Source organism: Pipistrellus kuhlii, unplaced genomic scaffold (genome assembly GCF_014108245.1).
Source record: "Pipistrellus kuhlii isolate mPipKuh1 unplaced genomic scaffold, mPipKuh1.p scaffold_m20_p_82, whole genome shotgun sequence".
Lineage (NCBI taxonomy): Eukaryota > Metazoa > Chordata > Mammalia > Chiroptera > Vespertilionidae > Pipistrellus > Pipistrellus kuhlii.
Window position 1 is genome coordinate 60,423 of NW_023425587.1, and position 21,183 is coordinate 81,605.

The 21,183-nt window shown below is 59.4% G+C and overlaps 1 protein-coding gene across 7 annotated transcripts in view; it reads right to left on the bottom strand.

The window, feature by feature from the left end:
- Window positions 1–14,827: 14,827 nt before the first annotated feature.
- Window positions 14,828–21,183, bottom strand: part of FAM120B (family with sequence similarity 120B) — a 31,768-nt gene continuing 25,412 nt past the window's right edge. For 5 of the 7 annotated variants that reach the window (XM_045577086.1, XM_036425546.2, XM_036425547.2 and 2 more), the window contains 3 exons: window positions 20,062–20,154; window positions 17,307–17,355; window positions 14,828–15,510 (listed from right to left, as the gene is read on the bottom strand). In XM_045577086.1, the coding sequence (XP_045433042.1) occupies window positions 15,498–15,510; window positions 17,307–17,355; window positions 20,062–20,154 (155 nt within the window). In that variant the 3' untranslated portion in view covers window positions 14,828–15,497. The other 2 variants (XM_045577083.1, XM_045577082.1) reach the window with 2 other exon arrangements.

The window sequence follows — 21,183 nt, forward strand, 5'->3', positions numbered from 1 at the left end:
GCCTGTGGGCTCGTTACTAAGCGGCTCTGTGAAATGTCAAAGGGACACCTGTGCCTCCTGCCCACACAGCCAGACACGCAGGATGTCCTTGAAGGGAGGAGCCACGTGCCGCGTCCACAAGGCCATGTGCCTCCCGAACTTCTGGGATGGAAGGTGTGGGATGTGCATCTTGGCCCAGCACGTGCACCCCAGGTACCACTGAGCACGGCCTCTGGCTCACTGATCCCACTCTGAGTCCTGCCACCATCACGGTCCCTGTGAGGCCTCTGAAGGGTGGACACGACCGTCAACCTGTTGGGCCTGTGCTGGGTTCTTGCACTGCTACCTGTTCCCTATGAGCCTTTGGCTCTGGTTCTGTGCCAGCTGCTCAGTTCTGTCTGTCGTCTCGTGTCCCAGCTCCTGCAGAGAAGCTGGAGGGTCCAGCCTGTTTCCCTCAGCCCAGGGGCCTCTGCCTCTCAGCCAAGGGCTGATTCACAGGCTGTCGGCCCTTGAGTAGAAGCAACTGCAGAGAGGCCCTGGGCACTGCAGGGGCCCCACATGGTGCCTGGTCAACACGGCATCACCTGAAGAGGGGGTGGCTGGGCCATGCCTGTCTCTCTCTGCCTTTTACACGGAGACACAGAGAGGGAGACAGAGAGGGGGAGACAGAGAAAGGGGGAGACACAGAGAGAGGGGGAGACACAGAGAGAGGGGGAGACAAAGTGAGAGAGGGGGGCAGAGAGGGGAGGGAGACAGAAAGAGAGAGGGAAATGAGAGAGAGAGAGAGAGAGAGAGAGAGAGAAAGAGAGAGAGAGAGAGAGAAATAGAGAGAGACAGAGAGAGACCCAGCACAGGAGGAGGTGGGAGAGAGAGAGAGAGAGAGAGAGAGAGAGAGAGAGAGAGAGAGAGAGAGAGAGAGAGAGAGACCCAGCACAGGAGGAGGTGGAAGCAGAGGCCCAGGAAGGACCAGGCAGGAGCCTTTGCTGGAGGGACTCCCCCAGCCTCCAGGCTCAGTCCACAAGCCGCCTGCTAGAGTGTGGCTCCCACATTCGCATAGAGGAAACTGGCTCAGGGACATCGGGACCTCGGCTGGGTTTGCTCAGCTCGTCTGACTGCCAACCTCCCTCAGCATCTTAGGGCTCCTGCACCAGCTGTGGGAAATGTGAGGGGAAAGGGGGCTGCACCTCCACACGCTGGCCAGGCCCTCGGCTGCAGAAGCACCCGAATCCTTTAGAATAGGGGACACTTGGGAGGGCGGGGAAGGAGCTCGCAGTGGGGCCAGCACTCGGCTCTGTGCTGACTAAATCCCTCCGTGGGTCTGGGGGGCAGTGGTGGTCGCTGGTGGAAGACACTCCCTGAGGTCCACGGAGGCCGGGCTGGGCTCCAGCCTGAGCAGCTGGGCAAGTAGACAAGGAAACATGTTTCATGCCAGTGGCCGGCAGGGAGGAGGCAGAGAGAAAACTCAGAAGGCTCCGCAGGGGCTCAGTGCCTTCCTAGGGGAGCCTGCCAGGCCTCTCCTGCTTGGAGGCTGGGAGTCACCCGTGCACGGGCAGGAGAGGTGTGAGGAAGGGCCTGCGGACGCCGCCCCAGCAGGACTGTGTAACAGACACCTGCTGGCCCAGCGAACAGCTGGACAGCCGGTGGCAGAGCCGAGGAAGCGTGAACACGGAACATGTGCCAGGCCGCTCCTGTCCATTTTCTCATTTTTTTCTGGAAACACCTCCGCAGACTGTGGCTGTGGGACTCAGGGCTGTGGGACTGCACATACAGGGCACCCCACAGGGGAGTGGCAGGGGGCATTGGCTCGTGTTTGCATTTAGTGACTGAATACACACTTTTCAGAAGGACATTAGTTCTGAGCATTAGCACCCCATAGGGGGCCATCACTCCCCAAATCTCCTGACAACAGATTATTTTTTTTTAAACTGGATTTAGAGAGCGAGAGGAACACCAGCTTGTTGTTTCCCTTACATGTGCTTTCATTGGCTGCTTCCTGTGCAGGCCCTGGCTGGGGACGAGACCGGTGCCCCAATGACACCAACCACACCGGCCAGGGCCCAAGGACGCTGACATCCACGTCCCTAAAACCATGACACCCTTTGCAGAACCTACTTGACATTCTCTTCTCTTTTTTCAATGAGGAGACTGGGGGTCAGGTGTCTCTTCAAGGAACTTCTCGTCTCAGAGGACAGGGCATCTCACTGGGTCAGCCCATGGGCAGAAAGGGAGCTCAAGAGGCGGTGGGGGGAGAACTCCGGGTGAAGGCCAGGGTTGGCGCCATTCACGGGCTCTGCTGGTCCTACCTCCACCGCTGTCACCCCCCAGGGGGGCACCCCTCTCAATGAAGGGGACACCGAGGACCAGATGGGGGAGGCACTTGTCAGAGACCACACATCTTGTGCCCGCCCAGGCCCAGACTCCCTCCATGAATGACCCAGCGCAGCCCAAGGCTGTCCAGTCAGAGCCCAGGGTCCTCCCTCGTCTTGTTCTCCGGCTGATGGCATGGGGTGGGTCCCCCAGCTCCTGCCCACAACTGGGGCCTGAATGGTCAGGAGCACCCGGTGTTTGCTCAGACATCACTGTGGGCAGCTGACCATCCATCCGCCTCCTCGGCACCTTTGGGGGCCCCCCACCTCAGGCGGGTCCTGCGGGCTGGTCAGCGTCTCCTGTGGGAGGAGCAGAGGTGAAGACAGGAAGGAGGAATGGCTCCCTGTTCCCAGGACAGCCTCGCGAAGGAGGGGGACCAGAGAGGCTGGAGGGACGTCACCTGCGGAGGCCACCTGCCGGAGTCTGGCTTGCTGGGCACCGGCACCAAAGGCCCGGCCGCCTGGCAGCTGCCGGGAGGGTGTGTGTGAGGAGGGGCTCACTCTGGAGGGAGGACAGCTGTGTGCTGCTCACGGCCACTCCTCTGCCCCTCTGCTGACAGAGGCAGCCCTTCGACCGACCGGGGCCCAGGGCGGCATCTCCACGCTCATTAATCCCCCTTCATCTCCGCACCAATGGGCACTGAGCACCTACTGTGAGCCCAGCGACAGGGCCGGTCTGATGGACAGGCCAGTGCATCCGGGCTCAGGGCTGGCCTGTGGATGGGGCCGCTGGAGGTCGGCCCAGGCTCAGCCACAGGAGGGTCTCTCCTCACCCCACGCGAAGCCCGGTCATGGCACCGAGGACCCTGAGCGCGAGTCAGGCCTGGAAGGCCAGCCAGAGGCCAGGAGCCAGCGAGCTTGTGCATATTTTCCACAGGGCAGGTTTTGAATAAAGTTGTCTGGTGTAGGAAGAATCTCCTGTTGACAGCTCTCTCACTAGTTGGCAGCAAATGCCAACAATCACTGGGCCTGTGTTCATAAACAGAAGCCACGTTGCTCCCAAGACAACTTTCCCAGGGCCCACACAGACGCCGCCACCTACAACCCACGTGTCCTGGGAACCAGCACGGACCAGCTGCTCTGAGATCGCTAACAGGTTAACTGATCTGAGTGGTTAGAGCACTAACAGGTCAACTGAGGCTTCCCCGGCCGGTGGCACAGTGGTTAGCACGCTGGCCAGCACACTGAAGGTCAAGGGTTCGATTCCAGTCAAGGGCCTCAATGTCTCTCTCACATTGATGCTCTCTTCTCTCTCTCTCTCTCTCTCTCTCTCTCTCTCTCTCTCTCTCTCTCTCTCTCTCTCTCTCTCTCTCTCTCTCTCTCTCTCTCTCTCCCCCCTACCTCCTACTTCCATTACACCCTCTCTAAAAATCAGTGGAAAAAATAACCTTGGGTGAGGATTGACCAAACAAACAAAACACTGAGGTTAACAGACACTATTCATCAGATGTCTGAATGGACGGAGCACCTGGCGTGGAGCCGAGGGGACAGAACCCCGTCTATGGGCCAGGCACCCCACACGCTCCGGGGCCCCTCGAGACGTGTTTGAGGAAAAGCACCCACTTCACAGACCCGGGGCCCAGCGCTGGGCGCCAGGGGCACTTTCCAGTTAACACACAGCAGCTGAGCAGGAAAGTCGGGGACACGGGTGGGGCTTGTCTGTGGGGCCCCTCCCCACGCCCTCCCACTCCTCTTTATGCTTCGAGTTATGGCTCCTCCTGGAGAAGTGGGGCCCGGCTCTGCTCTGCCCGGCTGGGGGCGTTTTCCCAGGAGGTGTGGGTCCAGGTGGACTTGGCCACAGGGGGAGGACAGCAGGGTTAGAGGTCTCAAGCCAAAGACATTGAAGGAAGGACCCCCTGGAACAGACCCTGTGGAGGTGGCTGGCAGCCTCCTTCTGAGAGTTCAACCTCACCCACCTTCCCAGGTGGTGCCCCACACAGCATCCACACCTGGACCCCTGCCCCCCAGCGTGTGAATTCCTGCCCTGGGTGATGGAGGGCAGTGGGATGGGAGGGCCTGGCCCTTTGATCTCGGACTCTCTGGGGTCATTTGCGGCCGAGGAAGGAGGAAGGTGAGAAGCCCCATTTCTCAGCCAAGTGTTGATGGCTCAGCTCATTGAACCCCAGAGGGGCAGCTGGACCAGCCTGCAGGGCACCTGAAGCTAGGGGAGGGCCGGACAGATGGCCTCTGGAGGCACCGCTGCCCAGCCCCAGCGGAGGGGAGGGACAGAAGGCCACGGGGCAATGGGGTCTCTATGGCCTGTAGGTGAGACAGCTGAACTAGGCCTGGGAGACAGAATGACGTGGGCCTGGGAGTCCACTGGCCTCCTAGGATTGGAAACAAATTATTCACCAGTGAAAAGGGGTCCCTTCCCCTCAGAGGTGGCCCTGGAGGGGCTTCCCTGGGCACTCTCCCAGCCAGAGGGAGGACAAGCGGGGGTGGGTGTGGGTGGGGGGTATGGGGGGTGAGGTGCGGTGTCTGTCCCTGTCCAGATGGTGGTCTGTCAAGGGCATTGGTCATCGGGGCTGAGTGTCTCCTTCAGCCCGAGGCTGAGAGGCAGGGAAAGCCACCCTGGTCCTAAGCAACCAGCTCCCCTCTAGCGTCCTAAGAGAGCCCGGCGGCCAGTGTTCAGGCGTCTCTGTCGGCCCAGACCTGCTCCCTGGCCCAGGGCCAGGTACTGACGGTCCTGCCTCAGGTCTCAGCAGTGAGGTGGCTGTCCATCAGCATGGGGGGAAGAGAGCAGGTCCATGTCTGCCTCCCCACCACCACCATCAGCCCAGCACTGGCACTCAGCATTCGGGCCCAGGCCCACAAGCTTTTCGCACACGACTTATCTGATGCACAAACGTGTGTCCAACAGGTTGAGTCTAATGGGTCTGGGTGGAGAGGGGCTGTGAGGCCGACCACGGGCCAGGCGTTGAGGAAGCCACTGGGGGCTGGGAGAGGTCCGCCCGTCTTTTCTCAGTGCCAACTCCAACCTCCGGTCACTGGCCGGTCCCCCGGGGGAGGGGTGTGTGTGTGAGTGTGCTTGTGTCTGCACGTGTCCCTGTCACACCGGGTGGGGTGGGGTGGGGACGTCCTGGGCCACACGCCCCAGAAATGGTACTTGTGACTGAACTTCATGCTGAGCCCACCTCCCCTCCCTCATGGCACCCTCTTGGCCCCCATGGACTTTGTGGGTGACACCACACATGTGGGTCATTATTTAAAATCCCTCTGGCTGGGAGAGGTGGTCTTTCTGCTCACTTCACTTTCTCTATTTAGTAAAGAACATGCCAGCCTCTGGGTGCTGCCTCAGACACCAGACACCAGCAAACACACATGCAAAACCCACAGAGCACATGGACACTGCACCACGTAACGATGTTCTTAAAATGCAAAGGAGCGACCTGGACACCAAGGCAGGGCTCTAGTTTCAGTCTCTAGTTCCTTTAAACCCAGAAGTCTCACTGCTGGCAGGTTTGAAAGCTGCCCCCAGTCCCTGTGATGTCTGAAAGGGCCATAAGGAGGGTCTGCAGGTTTGGGAGACCCTCCTCTGCACCTTCCTGGAGACCCGCCTTCACGGCCGGACCGGCGCTGTCGGCGGTGCTGCTGCGTGTCTGAGGCTGGGCTCTGAGTGTGGGCCCAGGCGTCCCTGTTGTCTGTATGTCGGGAAGTGGGGATGGGCTGAGGGCTTGGCCTGCGTCCGCAGGGAGAGACGCAGGATGGCAGTCCCCTAGGGCCACCGGACCTTCCAGAACAAGCTCTTCCGGCCAGGAGCTCCACCCCCCTTCCAGAGCATTCGGCACGCATCTCCTGCAGGGGCAGTTTCACCGCGGCTCCCCCCAACCCCCTCCCCCGTCACCCTGTCCTCCCTCCAGGAGCCCCTCTCCTGTCACCCCGTCCACCTGAGCCTCCCTCGGGCCACCTCCATGTCCTGCACGGTCACCGGCCAGGTCTCGGCGGCACCTCGGAGTCTTGCTGCGTGCCTAGCCCTGGGGGTCTAGGCGGGCGGGAGGCTGGGTCTCACTCAGGGAGAGCGTCGTTTGGAGACGGATCCAGGCCATGATGTGGAGTCAGAGCCCCCAGCCCGAGCCTCCCGGCCCCTGTGGCCAGTGCGCTGGCGTCCTCGTCAGAGGGCGGCCCCGGTGTCTCAGGTGTCGCTGCCGTGAACTATGGGTTTCCGTGATGCAACGAGAGATGTTACACGGGAGACAGATGCCTGTCACTCACCCAGCCCTGTACACACGTTCACGAAGCACCAGCTGTGCGCCAGGCTTGATGCGTGTTGTGCCGCGCACAGGCTTCCTTAGCGTTTCTCTGCTGTGCGGACGTCGGCCCAGGCTCTGCATTGGCCAGACGGGCCTCAGCTCCAGCCCTCCTGTCTGTGCTCACACAGCTGGGGCAGCCCTCCTGTCTGATGCGCTCACGCACATTTCATAGATTAAACTGTGCAGCGACCTGTCAGCTTCTCATCACTGCTCACCATTTGGTGCGAGGATTTGTATGTATTTAACGGTTTTATATGTTTAATAGCTATTTGGCTAAGAAGCTTAGCATAATAAACAAGCCAACCATGGCCTGTGAGCTGGGGATAGTGGCAGCTTCTCTCTCCCCTCCACTCCCTCCCCACCAGCCTCTGGACACACCCCTGACTGCCACTGTGCCTCTGATTCCTGGTAGGGGACAGGGGCGGAGGGGTGGGGAGGGGAGAGGATGAGCAGAAGCTGGGCAATGGGACACCTCAGTGTTTCTATGCCAACTCATTCACTTTTGCAAAAGCATGAAAAAAAGGAGGCAAGTCCACACCAGACTCACCAGTTTGTATGGGGTGCCACTAGCCACCTGCCGAGGATCCCAGGTGCCAGGGCTGCTGAGCCCTGCCCTCCACTCAGCAGGAGGTGGGATAGCAGAAGACGCCAGTTCAAGAGCTCCGGACTGTCTGTCTGTCTCTTTCTCCTTTGCATCATGTGGGACAAGTGTTCTCTGTTTGCATCCAGAGGCCCATCACCCCCAAAGGACACACATCCCGGCTGCTCTCAGGCCCAACCTATCACCATCTCTCCCCCTGCCTCTTACACGCCTCAGTCCCCACTCAGAGCCCTAGCCCAAGGCCCAGCCCGATGCCCCGCCTGAGGCCCAGAGGGAAATTCAGAGAGGCCTCCTCCCTGCTCCCTGCAGAGGCTCCCACCGCTGGGCATTTTCACACTCACGCCCCTCCTCTGCCCTGGGGGCTTTGGGGGGCACAGCTGGGGCTGCTGCAGCTGTGCCCCTGAGGGGAGTGCCCCCCTTCTCCTGCGGCCAGGGAGCTTAAAGGGTTCCTGAGCTCCCTGCCTCTTCTTCTGTTAGTCCTCGCCCAAGGATATCTCCCCCATTGATTTTGAGGGGGGGGGGGGAGAGAAAGCAGAGGGAAGGAGAGAAGGAGGGAAGGAGGGGAGGAGAGAGAGGGCACAACACAGAGGCTCTAAGATTGGCTGATTTTCCCAGCAATGCAGCCAGGCTCAGTGCAGACCCTGAGTTGGGGATCCTGCCCCACTGCCTTCTAGTGATTGGCAGCAGCTTTGCTGAGATTCCCCAAGTGGTGTCGCTGGAGACAGTGTGGTCCCCACTCCTAGTAGCCACAATTGACCTTTCTCAGTGGCCCAAAGCCAACCCGGCTGCAGGACACCAGCTGTCCCAGGCGGCGAACCTCCTTCCTATGTGTGCGCAAACCTGTGATCCCCTTCATCCCGGAGCAGGCACCCAGGTGTTCCAACATCCGAGGCCACTTCAGCAGAGGGCTGAGCTTCCAGGCGGAGTCCGGGTGTGGGTGGCTCCGGTGCCGCAGGAACTGACCTCCCCTCGCAATGGCTTTACACAGAGAGGTCGCCGCTTCCTGCTCCCAGGCGTCTGTGGGCCTTGACAGGGGGCGGGGGTGGGAGGTGGGCATGGTCTCCTCAGGGGGAACGAATGCGTGAAAGTGATGTGATGCCAACCAGGCTCCCAGAACCAGAACCAGAACCAGAACCAAAACCAGAACCAGAGCTGCTATCTGGGGGTGCGGAGGGCCAGCTGCTGGAGAACAGCCTGGTGGGCCCTCATCTGTCAGTCAATGGAAGGTCACGGGTAACTCGTCCCAAAACAGGAACCTGCAGACGGCTCGCTTCCTTCATGTGACCGCCTGCCTTCAAGGGCCGGGAGGGGCTCAGGTGCCCATAGGAAAACACCCACACACTGCCCTGGAGGGTCCTACTCAGAGGTGCCCCAGGTAGGGAGGGAGGGCAGGGAGCAAGCCACCCCCCCCCCCTGCGTGGATGTGGGGGCCTCCTGGGTGGGGTGTTGGCTCTGGGGATTTGAGGCTGGGGTGGGGCTCTGAGCCTGTGCAGGGTTCAGGTCCTGGGCCCAAAGATGGCTGGGGCAGAAACTGGGCTTGGGCTGGGCCTCTCCTTCGCTTTTCAGCACAGGTGAGAACACGAGGGCAGAGACTGTGGGGCTGAGTTTGCCCGGAAGCCACCAGTCCAGAAACAGGCTCCCGGGGGATCAGGGTCAGGGGTGGGGACCTGAGGACCATAGAGCAGCTGCTGACGTTGGGCTGGGTCCCCAATAGGGGAGAAAAGTTGGGGAGTAGGCAGGGTTGACAGGAGCAGACCTTCTGAACCAGGGCCCAGATGACCCACACACATGTGCATGCATATGTACACATATGCACAAGTGCACGTATGTATATATGTACACACTCACTATGCACATGTGTGCGTATATGTACACTTGATTGCACATGTGTACACAGGTACATGCACATGCAAAGGTTGGTCATCTGGTAATGTGCACCTTTCACTCTCTGGGCTGTCACTGGGCTGAGGTGTCCAGCACCATCAATGAGCCCTTGAGATGGCAGCCGAGCGCCATCAGGGATGTGCCCTGGGTTCTCAGAACCCGGTCCCAGGCCCCAGCACCAGCAGCTTCTCAAAACCTGTTATCATGCAGGCTCTCTAGCCCAAATGGTCCTGATGCTGGGTAGGCCCAGGTCTGTGGTTCTCAGACCCACTGACTTGGTGCTGAGGGTTTAAGTTCAATCCTAAAAAACTGCTCTAGGACATGAGGCCAAAGAGGGCTGAGCCAGCGGTCAGGGAGGCCTCGATCAACCCCATGCCTGCCGGGTCCCAGGCAAGAGACCCAACATCTTGTTAGCGGGAAGCTGGTGGCCATGGGGCAGATCCCAGTCTCTGCTCAGGCCAGTGGGTGAGGACAGCCCCCTTTTCCTGGGAGGTTCAGGCACATCTCTGCTCCTCATTCACAAAGAAGGTGAGGAGCTGCCCTGGTCCTGTGACCCGACAGGCAGTGAGGACACTGAGGAAAGGCATCAGAACTGGGGGGTGGAGGGGGCACCCCGGCTGAAGCAGAGGATGGGTGCCTGACCTTGTGCCCTCCAAATCGCAGGGAATCCTGCAATGTGTGTGTGTGTGGGGGGGGTCACGGTGGCCCGGAGGGCTTATGCTCTGCCTGAGCTGAGGGATGTGGGATGGGGTGGTTGACTAAGCAGTGGTCCCTGTGCCTGCCTGGGGGAAGGTCCAAACGGTCATCCGCTCGATAAACATGTGCTAGTGGGCTCCTGGGAGCAGGGGAGCAGTCATTGGCAGCACTGGGGGAGGCAAAGTTAACATTCAAACAAGCTCACACACAGACTCTGAGACCCAGACACCACAACACGGCATTGTCAGTGTCCACCATTTCCAAAAACAGTGCTAAATCCACTCAATTTACTCGTCACACGTTCTTACCACATGAAGGTTGCCTCTGCCAGTAGGACTGGCGTGTGCCTGTTGTCACCCTTGGGCATCACACGGTGTACTCCCACCAAGTACAACTTTGGGCGCAGATGCGGCCCTGCCGAGTCGACAGGCTGCTATGTGCCCAGCTGTGCCCGCAAAGCAGTGCCCAGCCCCATCTCCTTCCACCCAGCTGCCCGGCTCTCCCTGTGATTTCTTGAAAACAGCCTGCTCCCATCACACAGCCTGGGGTCTGGTTCCCACGAAGCTGGCTGCTGATCCACATTCTGCTTCAGTTTCTCGCAGTCCTGCAGGTGCTGCTTGATGCTTGTCTTTCCGCCATACACAACCATCCGCAAGGATCCCTCCAGCTAATCCTTCCCCGTTGGACTCATCCCACGGCCAGTGCCCCAGGGAGGTGACGGCGTAGGCTGCTGCAATGCCGCCTGTGCCGAGCAGGGACGCAGTGTGCTCCCATTGAGGCTGGTCGTCAGGGGCAAGTGTTGAAGCAGCGTGACCTCCGTCACCAGGAGCATCTCAGGAGCAGACGTGGTGTCCGAGTCACCCAGGGCTCCTCAGAATCTACAGGAATGAGCAGACTTTCCTCCTGGCTCCAGGAAGGGCTGATTTATATCCATGGCTATGTCACCTTTGCTGGAAAACAGTCACGGAATGTAATCCTGTGCACACACCACTGGGCTCTGCTCTGTTTCTTTACGTTTGCATGTGCTCTATAAACGTCGGATTCTTCAGAGGCTTTCTTTTCCCTGGTCTCTGCTGGCCTTCTGTGGCAGCGGCTGGGACCCTGAGGGAAGGAAGTGAAGTCCCCTCCACCTTTACCTGAGCAACTAGAGACAGGTCTTACGCAGCTGGTGGGGATTAGGAGATACATGAGATAAGAAGTTGAGCTACTGAGTCTGAAAGCAGTTTTGCTTTTTGGTAAAATTCCACCTTTGACTTGCTGTTCCGTCTACTTGGTGCCCAGCACATGTTCCCTGGTTAATGTGGGGGCTGTTTGGAGGCCAGACTTTAATTTTACTGAAATAGCCCTTCACGGTCATAACCCAGGAGGCCCTCCGCCTCCTCTGGGGAGGCTGGGGTCCTGAATCCCTTTAGGTTTTCAGGGCTCCTGGGGGCCTGGGAGGAAGGTGGACCCAGATCAGGGCCCAGGCCTGACCATCATACCCAACAGCTCCCCTAACTGCGGGGGCGGCGGGGGCAGAGATCTCCAGGAGACAAGGCACGTTCTGGCAGAGACTCAGCCCTCAGACACCAGCCTGGATTCTAGAAGGTTCCCCTGGAGTCCCAGGCCCAGGCAGAAACAAGACCCCACCCTACGCTCTGATTTGACCCTGAAACTTCCTACTGTACCTGTTCAGGGGCTGCAGGGAGGGGAGCAGGGGAGGTGGAGAAAAACTCATCCCCACACCTGCCCCAGCCACCCTCCCCTTGCACAAACCCGTGCCCCCCCAACCCAAAGCTCCCCCTCTGCAGCCCCTCCCAGCCTCACGGTCCCCCTCCCCCAGCCCATTCCAGAGCACAGATAAAAGTGAAACCTGAGTAGGGAATGTTTGTGGTGCCACCGCCAATCAAGGGCTCTGTCACCACGGTAACAGGGACACTTCAGCAGCTCAGCAGCAGATGGTCAGTGAGCAACAGGCAGCATATGCTCCGTGAGCCCTGACACGGGCACAGATGGAGGGTGGGCAGCTCGCTGGGGACCTGACGTTCCCTGCGCCTCCCTGCGCTGCCCCGGCTGGAGGTTAGCGGCTGCTCAGCGTCCGCAATGGCCCAGGGCGCAGGGCTTGGCTGGACGCACGACAAAGCCAGGACGGGTCCTGAGGACGTTTCCCCAGACCCCACCCCGAGAGAAATAATCCCCCAGTGGGACCAGAGTCCCATCTCTTCAGGAGACCGGTGGGGGTGGGGCAGAGGCACAGAGGCTCGAGGTCATCTCTGGGGCTGCAGCCTCATTTGTGAACATTCTCTGAATCCCATGAGGCCCCTTGAAATGGGCTTGAACACCCACATCCCCCAGGCCACCCTGGGCTTAGGGAGCAGGCGGGCCCCGGGGGACCCCAGCGTCACAGCAGCTGCCTGTGCTGAGCACAGCCACCAGGGCAGGGCCGAGTCCGCCCTCCAGGCCCGATGGGCAGCCTCTCGGAGGCCAGGCCTCCAGGTCACTTTCCCCTGGATAACCCAGCAAACGGGCAGTGCCCAGCAGTGGCCCTGGGAGCCGCTCCGGGTGAGCTGGGCTGGTAGTGCACCTGCCCACAGCCCCTGTGCTCCTGGCTGGGCCAGCAGGGCTCATCCCCACCTCCTCCGACCCCTGGGCCCTGTTCCCCCAGGCTGACCATGCTGCCAGGGTCTCAGGCTCAGCCTCCAGGTTCAGAAATGAAGTCTCGGAACGCCCGCCTGCCTGTGTGGCCGTGAGCAGAGTGAGCAGCACTCACAGCAAGACCTGTCTCTCGTGAGCAATGCCCCACACGCCTGGGACTTGGTCCCCATCAAACCGTACCCACAAGCCACTGCGCCCGAGTCAGCGGTACGCGGCCCTGACTCCAGCACAGGCCTTGGTGTTCCTGATGTGCCCGGCACAGGGCAATTGCTCAATGAATGTGGTTGAGCGAGGGGTGAGGATGCAGGGTGCTGGGGAAACCAAGCCTCAGGAGGAGGTAGACCGGGGAGATCCTTGTGGCCTCAGGAATGCAAAACGACTTGAGCGTGAAGTTGCCACCAAGACAAGGTTTGTGACTGAGAGGCTGACGGAGTGGCGTGGGCTCGGGCAGACTGCTCTGTGCGAGGCTACTGGCCAGGGGCACGTGCCTGTCCCCGGGGGAGCCCTCACCGTCCCAGGCTGCGAGGGATGTGGACGAATGGTTTCTAAGCACCGACCTCCCTGTGCACTTGGCTCATGGGAGGAAAGGAGTGTTTGAGAGCACGGCTGGTCTCATCATGTCAGACGAGCATGGCTAGCCTGCAGGGCCGCTCCTGTCCAGGTCTGCTCAGTGCTTCACAAGGGCCCCAGTTCAGGAGCCGGAGCTGCAGAAGAGCTGGGTCAGCTTTCCCATCAGTGAACACGGCCAGCTGGTCGAGCTCAGGCCGGTGTTCAACTGGTACCAAACAAGTCATGTGCAGCGAGGCCCAAGGGGCACCCAGCTTCCAGGGGGACATAGCGGGGCGCTGGCTGGCACTCCCCAAGAGCTGCAGCTTACCAAGGGCAGTGCAGGGTCCTCCTCCAACAGAGGCCCCGCTTAGTGGTCAGCTCGGCCCAGGACACAGCAGGGATGGCCCCCAACACGGCACACGGGACATGAAGGCCCTGCTCTTCCCACCAAGCTGTATGTCTGAGCTGACATTTCACCACATATGGCACCCACACTCACACGGCACACACATGGCATTCACATGACACACAGCACACGGCGACATGACACACACATGGCCTACACATACTCTTTCATGGCATAGAGATATACACACGGCACACACACACACTCTCACACAGCACAGGCTCTCTGCCTGCACCGTCTCTTTTCCTGTGATAGTCGGGAAACAACTTGCCTTTCTTCCTGAGCTGTGGCAGGTGCTGAAAGAGCTGAGAACCACGAGCGTGTAGCTCTCAGGCCTGAGCCAAGTGAGGCTACGAGAGGCTGAGAGGTGTTCAGTCTGACGTGGCACCTCCTCAGACAGCACTGGCCACCACGGTGCCTACTCTTCGCTGAGGGACCCTCCCTGTCCCCCGAGCCGTTCTGGCTGCAGAGACCCAAGCAGCCCAGACGAGGCAGCAGTCCCCCGACCAGCCCCACAGGAGCCGTTCGGTTGGCAGGCACAGGGCACGGGCGCCACATGGAGGCTCTGTGGGTTCAAGAGCAGGGTGCCCCCAGTGGGACTCACTTCCCCGTGGGGAGACGGGCAGGAGGGTCCCCAGGGGGGCTGTGGCCATGCCACAGGCAGGGTCTCCCAGCCTCCCTGTGCCCGTACCCCACCATGCTGACTCCCCTCAGGCCACATGTGTCCCTTCTGTGGTGGCTGCAGCCAGTTCCGTGCAATGGCCTGGATTTGACCCCAGCCTTGGCCAGCCTGCTGGGAGCCCCTGGGGCTGTGACCGCAACACACCTGTGCTACGATCTGCTTTCCCTCACTCACCCAACGCCTCGAGGGAACGCCGTGCTGAGGAAGCTCCAGGCATGAGGGTCTGATGCGTTTGACATTTTAAAGCAACGTTAGAACCACAGTAGCAAATCTACAGAAATCACCACCATTTTCCTCTCAAGTGTGTACACATCTGGGAAACCCTACACGGAAGGAACTCCGTCAACTGGAGACACCACCAGAGGCACAAAGCGGGGGAGGGGGTCCCAGCCCCAGGTGACCCTGCCGAACCTCACTGCAGTCCCCGTTCTTTCTGGTCTAGAATGTGAGTGAATGGCCCAAACGAGGAACTGAAGCCAGTCCCTTTCTCACTGGTAACAGCTGACTGTTTACATTTGGCAACGCACCAGACCTTCCTCACAGCACAGCAGGGACGCCAGACCGTCGGCTGCTGGTGCTGGACAAAGCAGGAAACACGTGGCCTTGTGGGTTTTGTTGCCATGAGCAAGGTCTGGGCAAAGCAGTGGCCACAAACCAGGTATCAGTGGAAACTCGAACCTCGTGACTAATGGCATTTTTTATTTAAAAATGTTTTTATTGACATCAGAGAGAAGGGAGAGAGAGAAACATCAATGATGAAAGAGAATCATGGATCAGCTGCCTCTTGCACGTCCCACACTGGGGATCGAGCCTGCAACCTGGACGTGCTCTTGACCAGAATCGAACTCGGGATTCTTCAGTCCGCAGGCCGATGCTCTATCCACTGAGCCCCACCAGCCAGGGTGACCAATGGCGTTTTTGACAAATTTGAACAAGGAATCCAGCAGAGAGGGTGTGTGCACCAATAAACCTGGACGAGGGCCCTTAGCCAGGGCCTGGGCCGCCTCTGGGGACGAGCTACTGTGGAGCCGCCACTCTGACCTCAGTGTGACGAGCCCGAGGCCGCTGGCGGGAGACACTCGTGTCCGTGGCCTGAGGCTGCAGGTTTCTCTCCATGTTTGTTAGACCAGCAGCTGTAACGATTGCCCTGCAACTAACCCCGTGGCATCTCACACGTATAACCACCCTCGTCAAAGGCAAGCCGAGGGAGGTGAGGCCTCAGGGATGCGACGCACCAGAAGCCGTCCTCCCAAGTCCCTCTGACCGCTGACTGCTGTCAGGGGAAGGAGCCAAAACAGCTTTGTCCCCAGTGCCGCGTGCTGGCGATGTGAGAGCCTCGGTGCCTTATTACATCCTGGTGGTCCGTGAGCAGGATGTGTCCACTTCCTGTCCCATGTCCAAGTCTGCAGGGGCTGTCTCCAGCTGAGGGGGCCTGGGGTCCGGTGGAAGGTCAGTTGGACCACCTGCAACACAGGGGTTGGTGGTGTGAGCGCCCCTCAGCCAGCCTGGGACATGAGCCACACCTCCCCACAGCCTCCAAGGGGCAAGTCCCCAAATGGGGGGCCTGAGAGCCTTTTACTGTTTTCATTGCCTGGCTGGTCTGGTTAGAACTTCCAGAGCCAGGGCAAACGGGACTGCTGAGAGTCTACACCTTGTCTTCTTCCTTGAAGGTCTCCCACCTTTCAATGCTGCATCATCTGACGCTAGCTGGGCCTCTGCACGGAGGCTGCTTTATTTACATCGTCAACCCTCACCTCCCCGAACAAAAGCACAGGACCCAGACGGTTTCACTGGTAAACTACCCAACACTGGAAAGAATAGCAGAGATCCTGCGCCTTCCCTGCTCCCCACCATGGCAGCTCCGCTTGCTGACTGCACAGACAGCTCCCTGACCAGTGAGACCTGAGCTGTTAGGAAGGAAGGGGATCATCCTGGGGGCGGACCGACGTCTAGGGGATGAGAACGTACTTCCAAGTTGTACAAATGAGCAGCATAAAGACAAAAGTTGTAGAGGAAGTAGCGGTCCCAACTTAGCAGAAACTAAAGGATCAAAACCTTAGGATTTAGAGAGAAAACACCCCTAAGAGGAACTAAAGGGGGTGTTTCGAAACCTGGGAAATCAGGTCCTACCAGATGCGCCTAAAAAGCAGTCAGATCTATAACATTGCACCGAGGAGCTCAGGGAGCGCGGCTCCTTCACACGTCAGAAACACACACTGAAACCCCTGGAGACTGCCCACGTCCAGAAATGCAAGATGGGGGTTTAGGACAAGTTAGGGCCGGGGCTCCACACACTGAGCTGGCATGGCAGCAGGGGTCCTGCTTGGAGGAGGTGGCCCGGGGGGGAGTGCAGGAGCCCTCTGGGAGCTGGGGGTCAGTCAGGGAGTGGGGCAGGGGAGGTCACCCCTACCCTCTCCCGCCCCCGACCCCTGCCAGGGCTTGGGCTATGGCTGACTTTCAACTTCTAGTCATTACCAACCAGAGGTCTTGGGCTCAGCCAGCTCCGGGGTTTCCTGGAAATGCGTCACGCGGAGGACTGCTTGGGACTTGCTTTCAGTGTCTTTTAAGCTAAGAGCTCTATGGTGCTCACAGCCAAGAGCAGCAAACACCCCTCATCAGGGGACCCGGTCAGGCTCCTGACTCTGAGAGCGAACCCTTACTGGAGTCCGGCAGTTGGCACAGGCCCGCAGCACTCTCCGAGCTGGAGCCGGCAAAGACAAGTGAAGGGAGGGCGCACAGCAGACACCTGAGCCCACCCCAGAGGGAGCCCTCCGCCAGGGAGGAAACGAGGACCCAAGCAGACAGTTGGGACATGCCCTGTGAGAACTGTGGTCTTAATCTGAAAGAGGACGTGGGTCCAGGGTGCTGAAACGGGAGGGAGACACACCCCTCCACACCAGCCCCCAGGCTCCCGAGGGCCTGAGGGAGGAGCAGGAAGGATGCCCTCCCTCTTTCCCTCCCTGTGGAAAGCCAGGTCTAGACCCCCAAGCCTTCTCTTCAGGCAGAACCACCACGGCTCCGACGACTGAAGGAAGGTGCCACTGGGGTTTCAAGTCCAGACTCGCCATCAGTTCTCGCCACCCTTTTTCTAGAGAAAAAAGACTTTTCGGGAAACCAAGTTAGCTCAGTGGCCTGTCCACAGGACCTGACACCTGGACTCCTTTCACGCTAGGCCCTTGGCGTGCAGTCTGCTGTAGAGATGTGTCTCACGCCAACGTCTGGCGCACTGGCTCACTCAGAAAATGGAAGGGCGACTTACCCAGACGAGGGACCCCTTCTCCACGGGTTCGACTCCTGCTGTCTGCTTCCTGCACATACAGGAAACCATACGTGAGAATGGACTTTGTCTAAAGTTCACATGGGAGGAACCACCATCTCTAAGCAGGTGCCAGGCCATGCGTGGCATCTGCAGGCTTGGGTTGTTCTCCCCCGGCGGGCCCACTTGGCAATGCACTTTTACTCACACAGACTCCGTGATGGTGATATGGAGGCAGCCTCACGGTGGAAAGCGAGTGTCAGTGCCGCTCCCAACTCCAGGCACCCCCCTGCACCCCCTTCCCCGACTTTGGAGCTTCACAGGCAGACGCCCATGCGGACATCCTGCCAAGTCCAGAAAAGACAGTGGGGCAGGGTGCCCGTCCAATGCGGCCGCCACCCTCCTCCCCTTCATCCCTCCCCGCACAGGGTAGCCATAGGTGACAGGTCCAACACTCAACAGATCATGCTTTTCCCACACAATCAGCCGGGCTCCTGAGGTCATGACGCCCTGGGAGGGAGGGGTGGGCGGGCGGGCGGGGGGGTGGGGAGGGGTGTCTTTGTTGCTCACACCTCTCCCAAGTGTGAGGCTCGGGGCCTGCCCTGCCCTTGTTACCCCGGGGATCAGAGGCAGTTTTATAGCTGCCGCTCCCTCAGAAGCACCCTCAGAAGCACCGAGTGACAACCTGAAGAAATCAGAGCCAATTGGTAGCTGCTGACTGTGGAATTTCACACCTCAGCCCTCACACCAGTAAGGAGGTTAAAAGGTCCTGGAGCTTTCATGCCCACATCTCCCCGCCCTCTCTGCCCTCAGAGCTTCCCAGGCAGGAGGAGCCCTGGGACTTCCAAACGGTGTGGCCAAAGGCAGACAAAGCCCAGCAAAAACCGTGCTGGCTGAGTAAAGATGTAATTCAATCAGGTGATTAAATGGAAACACTGGATTACCTGACCCAAAAAAAAACATGTTCTGAGCACAATATGAGACTGTGTGTGCACGCAAAACCCATTTTACATAGAAACTCCGGAAGTTAAAGAGACATGGCACTGCCTCATGCAGTGAGCAACACAACCTCCTCTGTGTCACCTGGGGTTACTTGCACCCCCTGTGCTGCCTGCAGCCACGGTCTCCCCAGGCCAGTGTCCAGCCTCACCCCTGGCCAGAGAAGGACACAGGACAGTGCTGGCCCAGCTTTGCTGGAGTTGGACTCCCCGTGCCCAGCAGCAGTCACCCAGGTCCTACGACACGCACTCGGCACTCGCAGGGGTTGGCACTGAGCATAGTGGGGGCTAAGCGCGGGGCTGAAGGAGTATCGCAAGGGCAGACGGCTTTTCCGGGTGCCGGTGCCTGGGCAGGCTGGGTCCTCATGCACGGCCTCGAAAGGTGGGCAGTGATTGCTGGGGTGACCAGGCCAGTACCATGATCAGGGTCTGGCTGTTGTCTATATTGATTTTTTAAAACATAGCTTCATTCTGGCTATTTCGGCACAACTGACACTGGTTTTTAACAGAAAAAACTCTGAGCCCTCGCTGGTGTGGCTCAGTGGACAGAGCATCGGCCTGCACACTGAAGCGTCTCAGGTTCGATTCCTGATCAAGGGCACATGCCTGGGTTGCAGGCTCAATCCTCAGTAGTGGGCATGCAGAAGGCAGCCGATCCATGATTCTCTCTCATCACTGATGTTTCCCTGTCTCTCTCTTCTCTCTCCCTTCTTCTCTGAAAAACAAAACACATATTTAAATAAATAAACCCTCTATTGAATCAGTTCACTTTAACTATGAAGGGAAAAGCCAGGAAACTAACAGTGAAAACACCTCGGGAAAGACCTGGAGGACATGGCACTGCGCTAGCAGCACTCGGGGCTCAGGATGCTGCCTGTGCAGCGCAGGCTGAGCCCGTGTCTCGGTGGGAACCCTGGCTGCCTGGGGAGGGGGTGGAATGCCTCCTATTCTGAGAGGCTGCAAACGCAAGGGCCTAGAGGCACGTCCACCTGGCCTGGGCCACATGCAAGCTGTTCACACTCCTCCTTTCAAGTTTTATTTCTCAATCATAGCTGACGTTCAATGGGCTGATTTCATTCCTGTTTCTTTTCCAACATGAAAGAGCAGAACCAGAGAACCAATGTGCCCCAAGCTAGGCACCGAGGGAAGCTGGGCGAACACAATGCAAGGGGGCAGGATGCTGCACGAGTACGCATGGGAAGCCCGGGCCCAGAGGTGGTATCCACACAGAACACATGGCCTATCCACTCCAGGCCCATCCTCGCCCGCAGGACTTGGCATCATCTCCCTGACTTCCTAAGACCCACAAGGGAGGGAGACAAGCCCAGGCCAGGGTCCCCGTGGCCGCCACCCCTGGCCACGTGTGTGGGACACAGAGCGGGAGACGGAAGCAGAGAGGAGTTCTGGAGGACACATGTGGCCCGTGGCTCCAGGTTGTCCCAGGTCAGCCTGGGTCTCCCGTTACGCGCTCAGGCTGTGCTGTCCTGGGCAAGCAGGTGCACTGAGCCTCAGTTAGAGGCCCAAGGCCTGGGCTGTCCGGCTCCTTCCCTGCAAGGTGACGAGGTCCGCGGGGTGCAGGGCCCTGACCAGGTGATTGACAGGTGGAAAACAGTGACCAGGAGCAGACAGACCAGCTCGTGCAGGTGAGGACCTGTCCCTGCCTCACTGTGCAGTGAGCGGGGCTCTCGTGCCCACCTGCCTAATCCCTGGTAAGCACCCGTCTCTGACACAGGCACTGACACTGGGCAGCGCCCTCTTACCTGGGCCCTGCTCTCTCCAGTGCTGTCCTTGGTCCGAACGGCTATTTCCGAAGCTCTTCCTATGGGCACCAGATCCCGGTCTTCCCTGCCTCCCTGTGGGGACACCACCAGCACATGAGCAGGCACCAATGCCCGACCCCGTGAAATGCCACATGCAGGCCTGGAGCAGGGGCAGCAGCGTCCACCTTCTGTCTTTATCATCAGAGGGAGAGCCCATGAAAACGCAGGTGGGGCCTGTGCCAGTGCTGGGGGACGGAGACCTGTGGTTGGATATGTGCCCTGAGGCCTGTGATGGTGACCGGAGGATCCATGCCAGCGAGGACCCGTCAGTGAGGACCAGCGCAGGGCCTCGGTCACCAGACCCAACGTTCCAGACGTCCTTCACACACCCTCACCCCACGCGTCCTCACCGCCCACTCCCACCCCTCAGCTCCTTAAACATCTGTCCTGACCAACTTTAACACAGGAGGTCTGACTAGGTCCGATGTACATGTGTGTTAAAAACATGTGTTTCACAAGGAATGAAGGTGCCTGCTAGCATGACCATGCTCTGCACACGCAGAGGCTTCCCGTGTGGCTACCTCAGTGGGCAGAGCCCTGCAGTCCCACCTGGGCAACCTGCCTGTGCTGGCAGGAAAGGCTCACCTGGGAGAAGATGGGAGGCCAGAGCCTCCCCGCCCCCACGGTCCTCGCTGCCCTCAGTCCCTTGATGCCCAGGCTCCACCCTGCATCAGATCCCACATGGCACCTAGCAGGAGCTGACGTGCCCCCGTGCTGTCCTGACCTCGTACACAAAGGCTCCGGAAGGATATGTGCAAGGCTATGCCGAGCAGAACGAGGACAGCCCTCTGGGGAGGAAGCTGGTGGCCTCTTATCCACCAAGAAAGAACAAGGAGCTGCTCAGGCCACAGGCGTGGATGCTGACCAAACGAGGCCATGAAATCACTGGAATTCACGATGAACAAGAGGCCCATGCCACGGGCAGGCACGGAGCAGTCAGAGGACGCTCTGCCTCCTCCACCTGTCGGTCACTGAGGGCGCATGCGCAGGAGCTCTCCATCGCTGCTGGCGGAGGTGGAAGTGACAAGTTAGTGGCATTTACCCCAATTCCAATTACGTGTT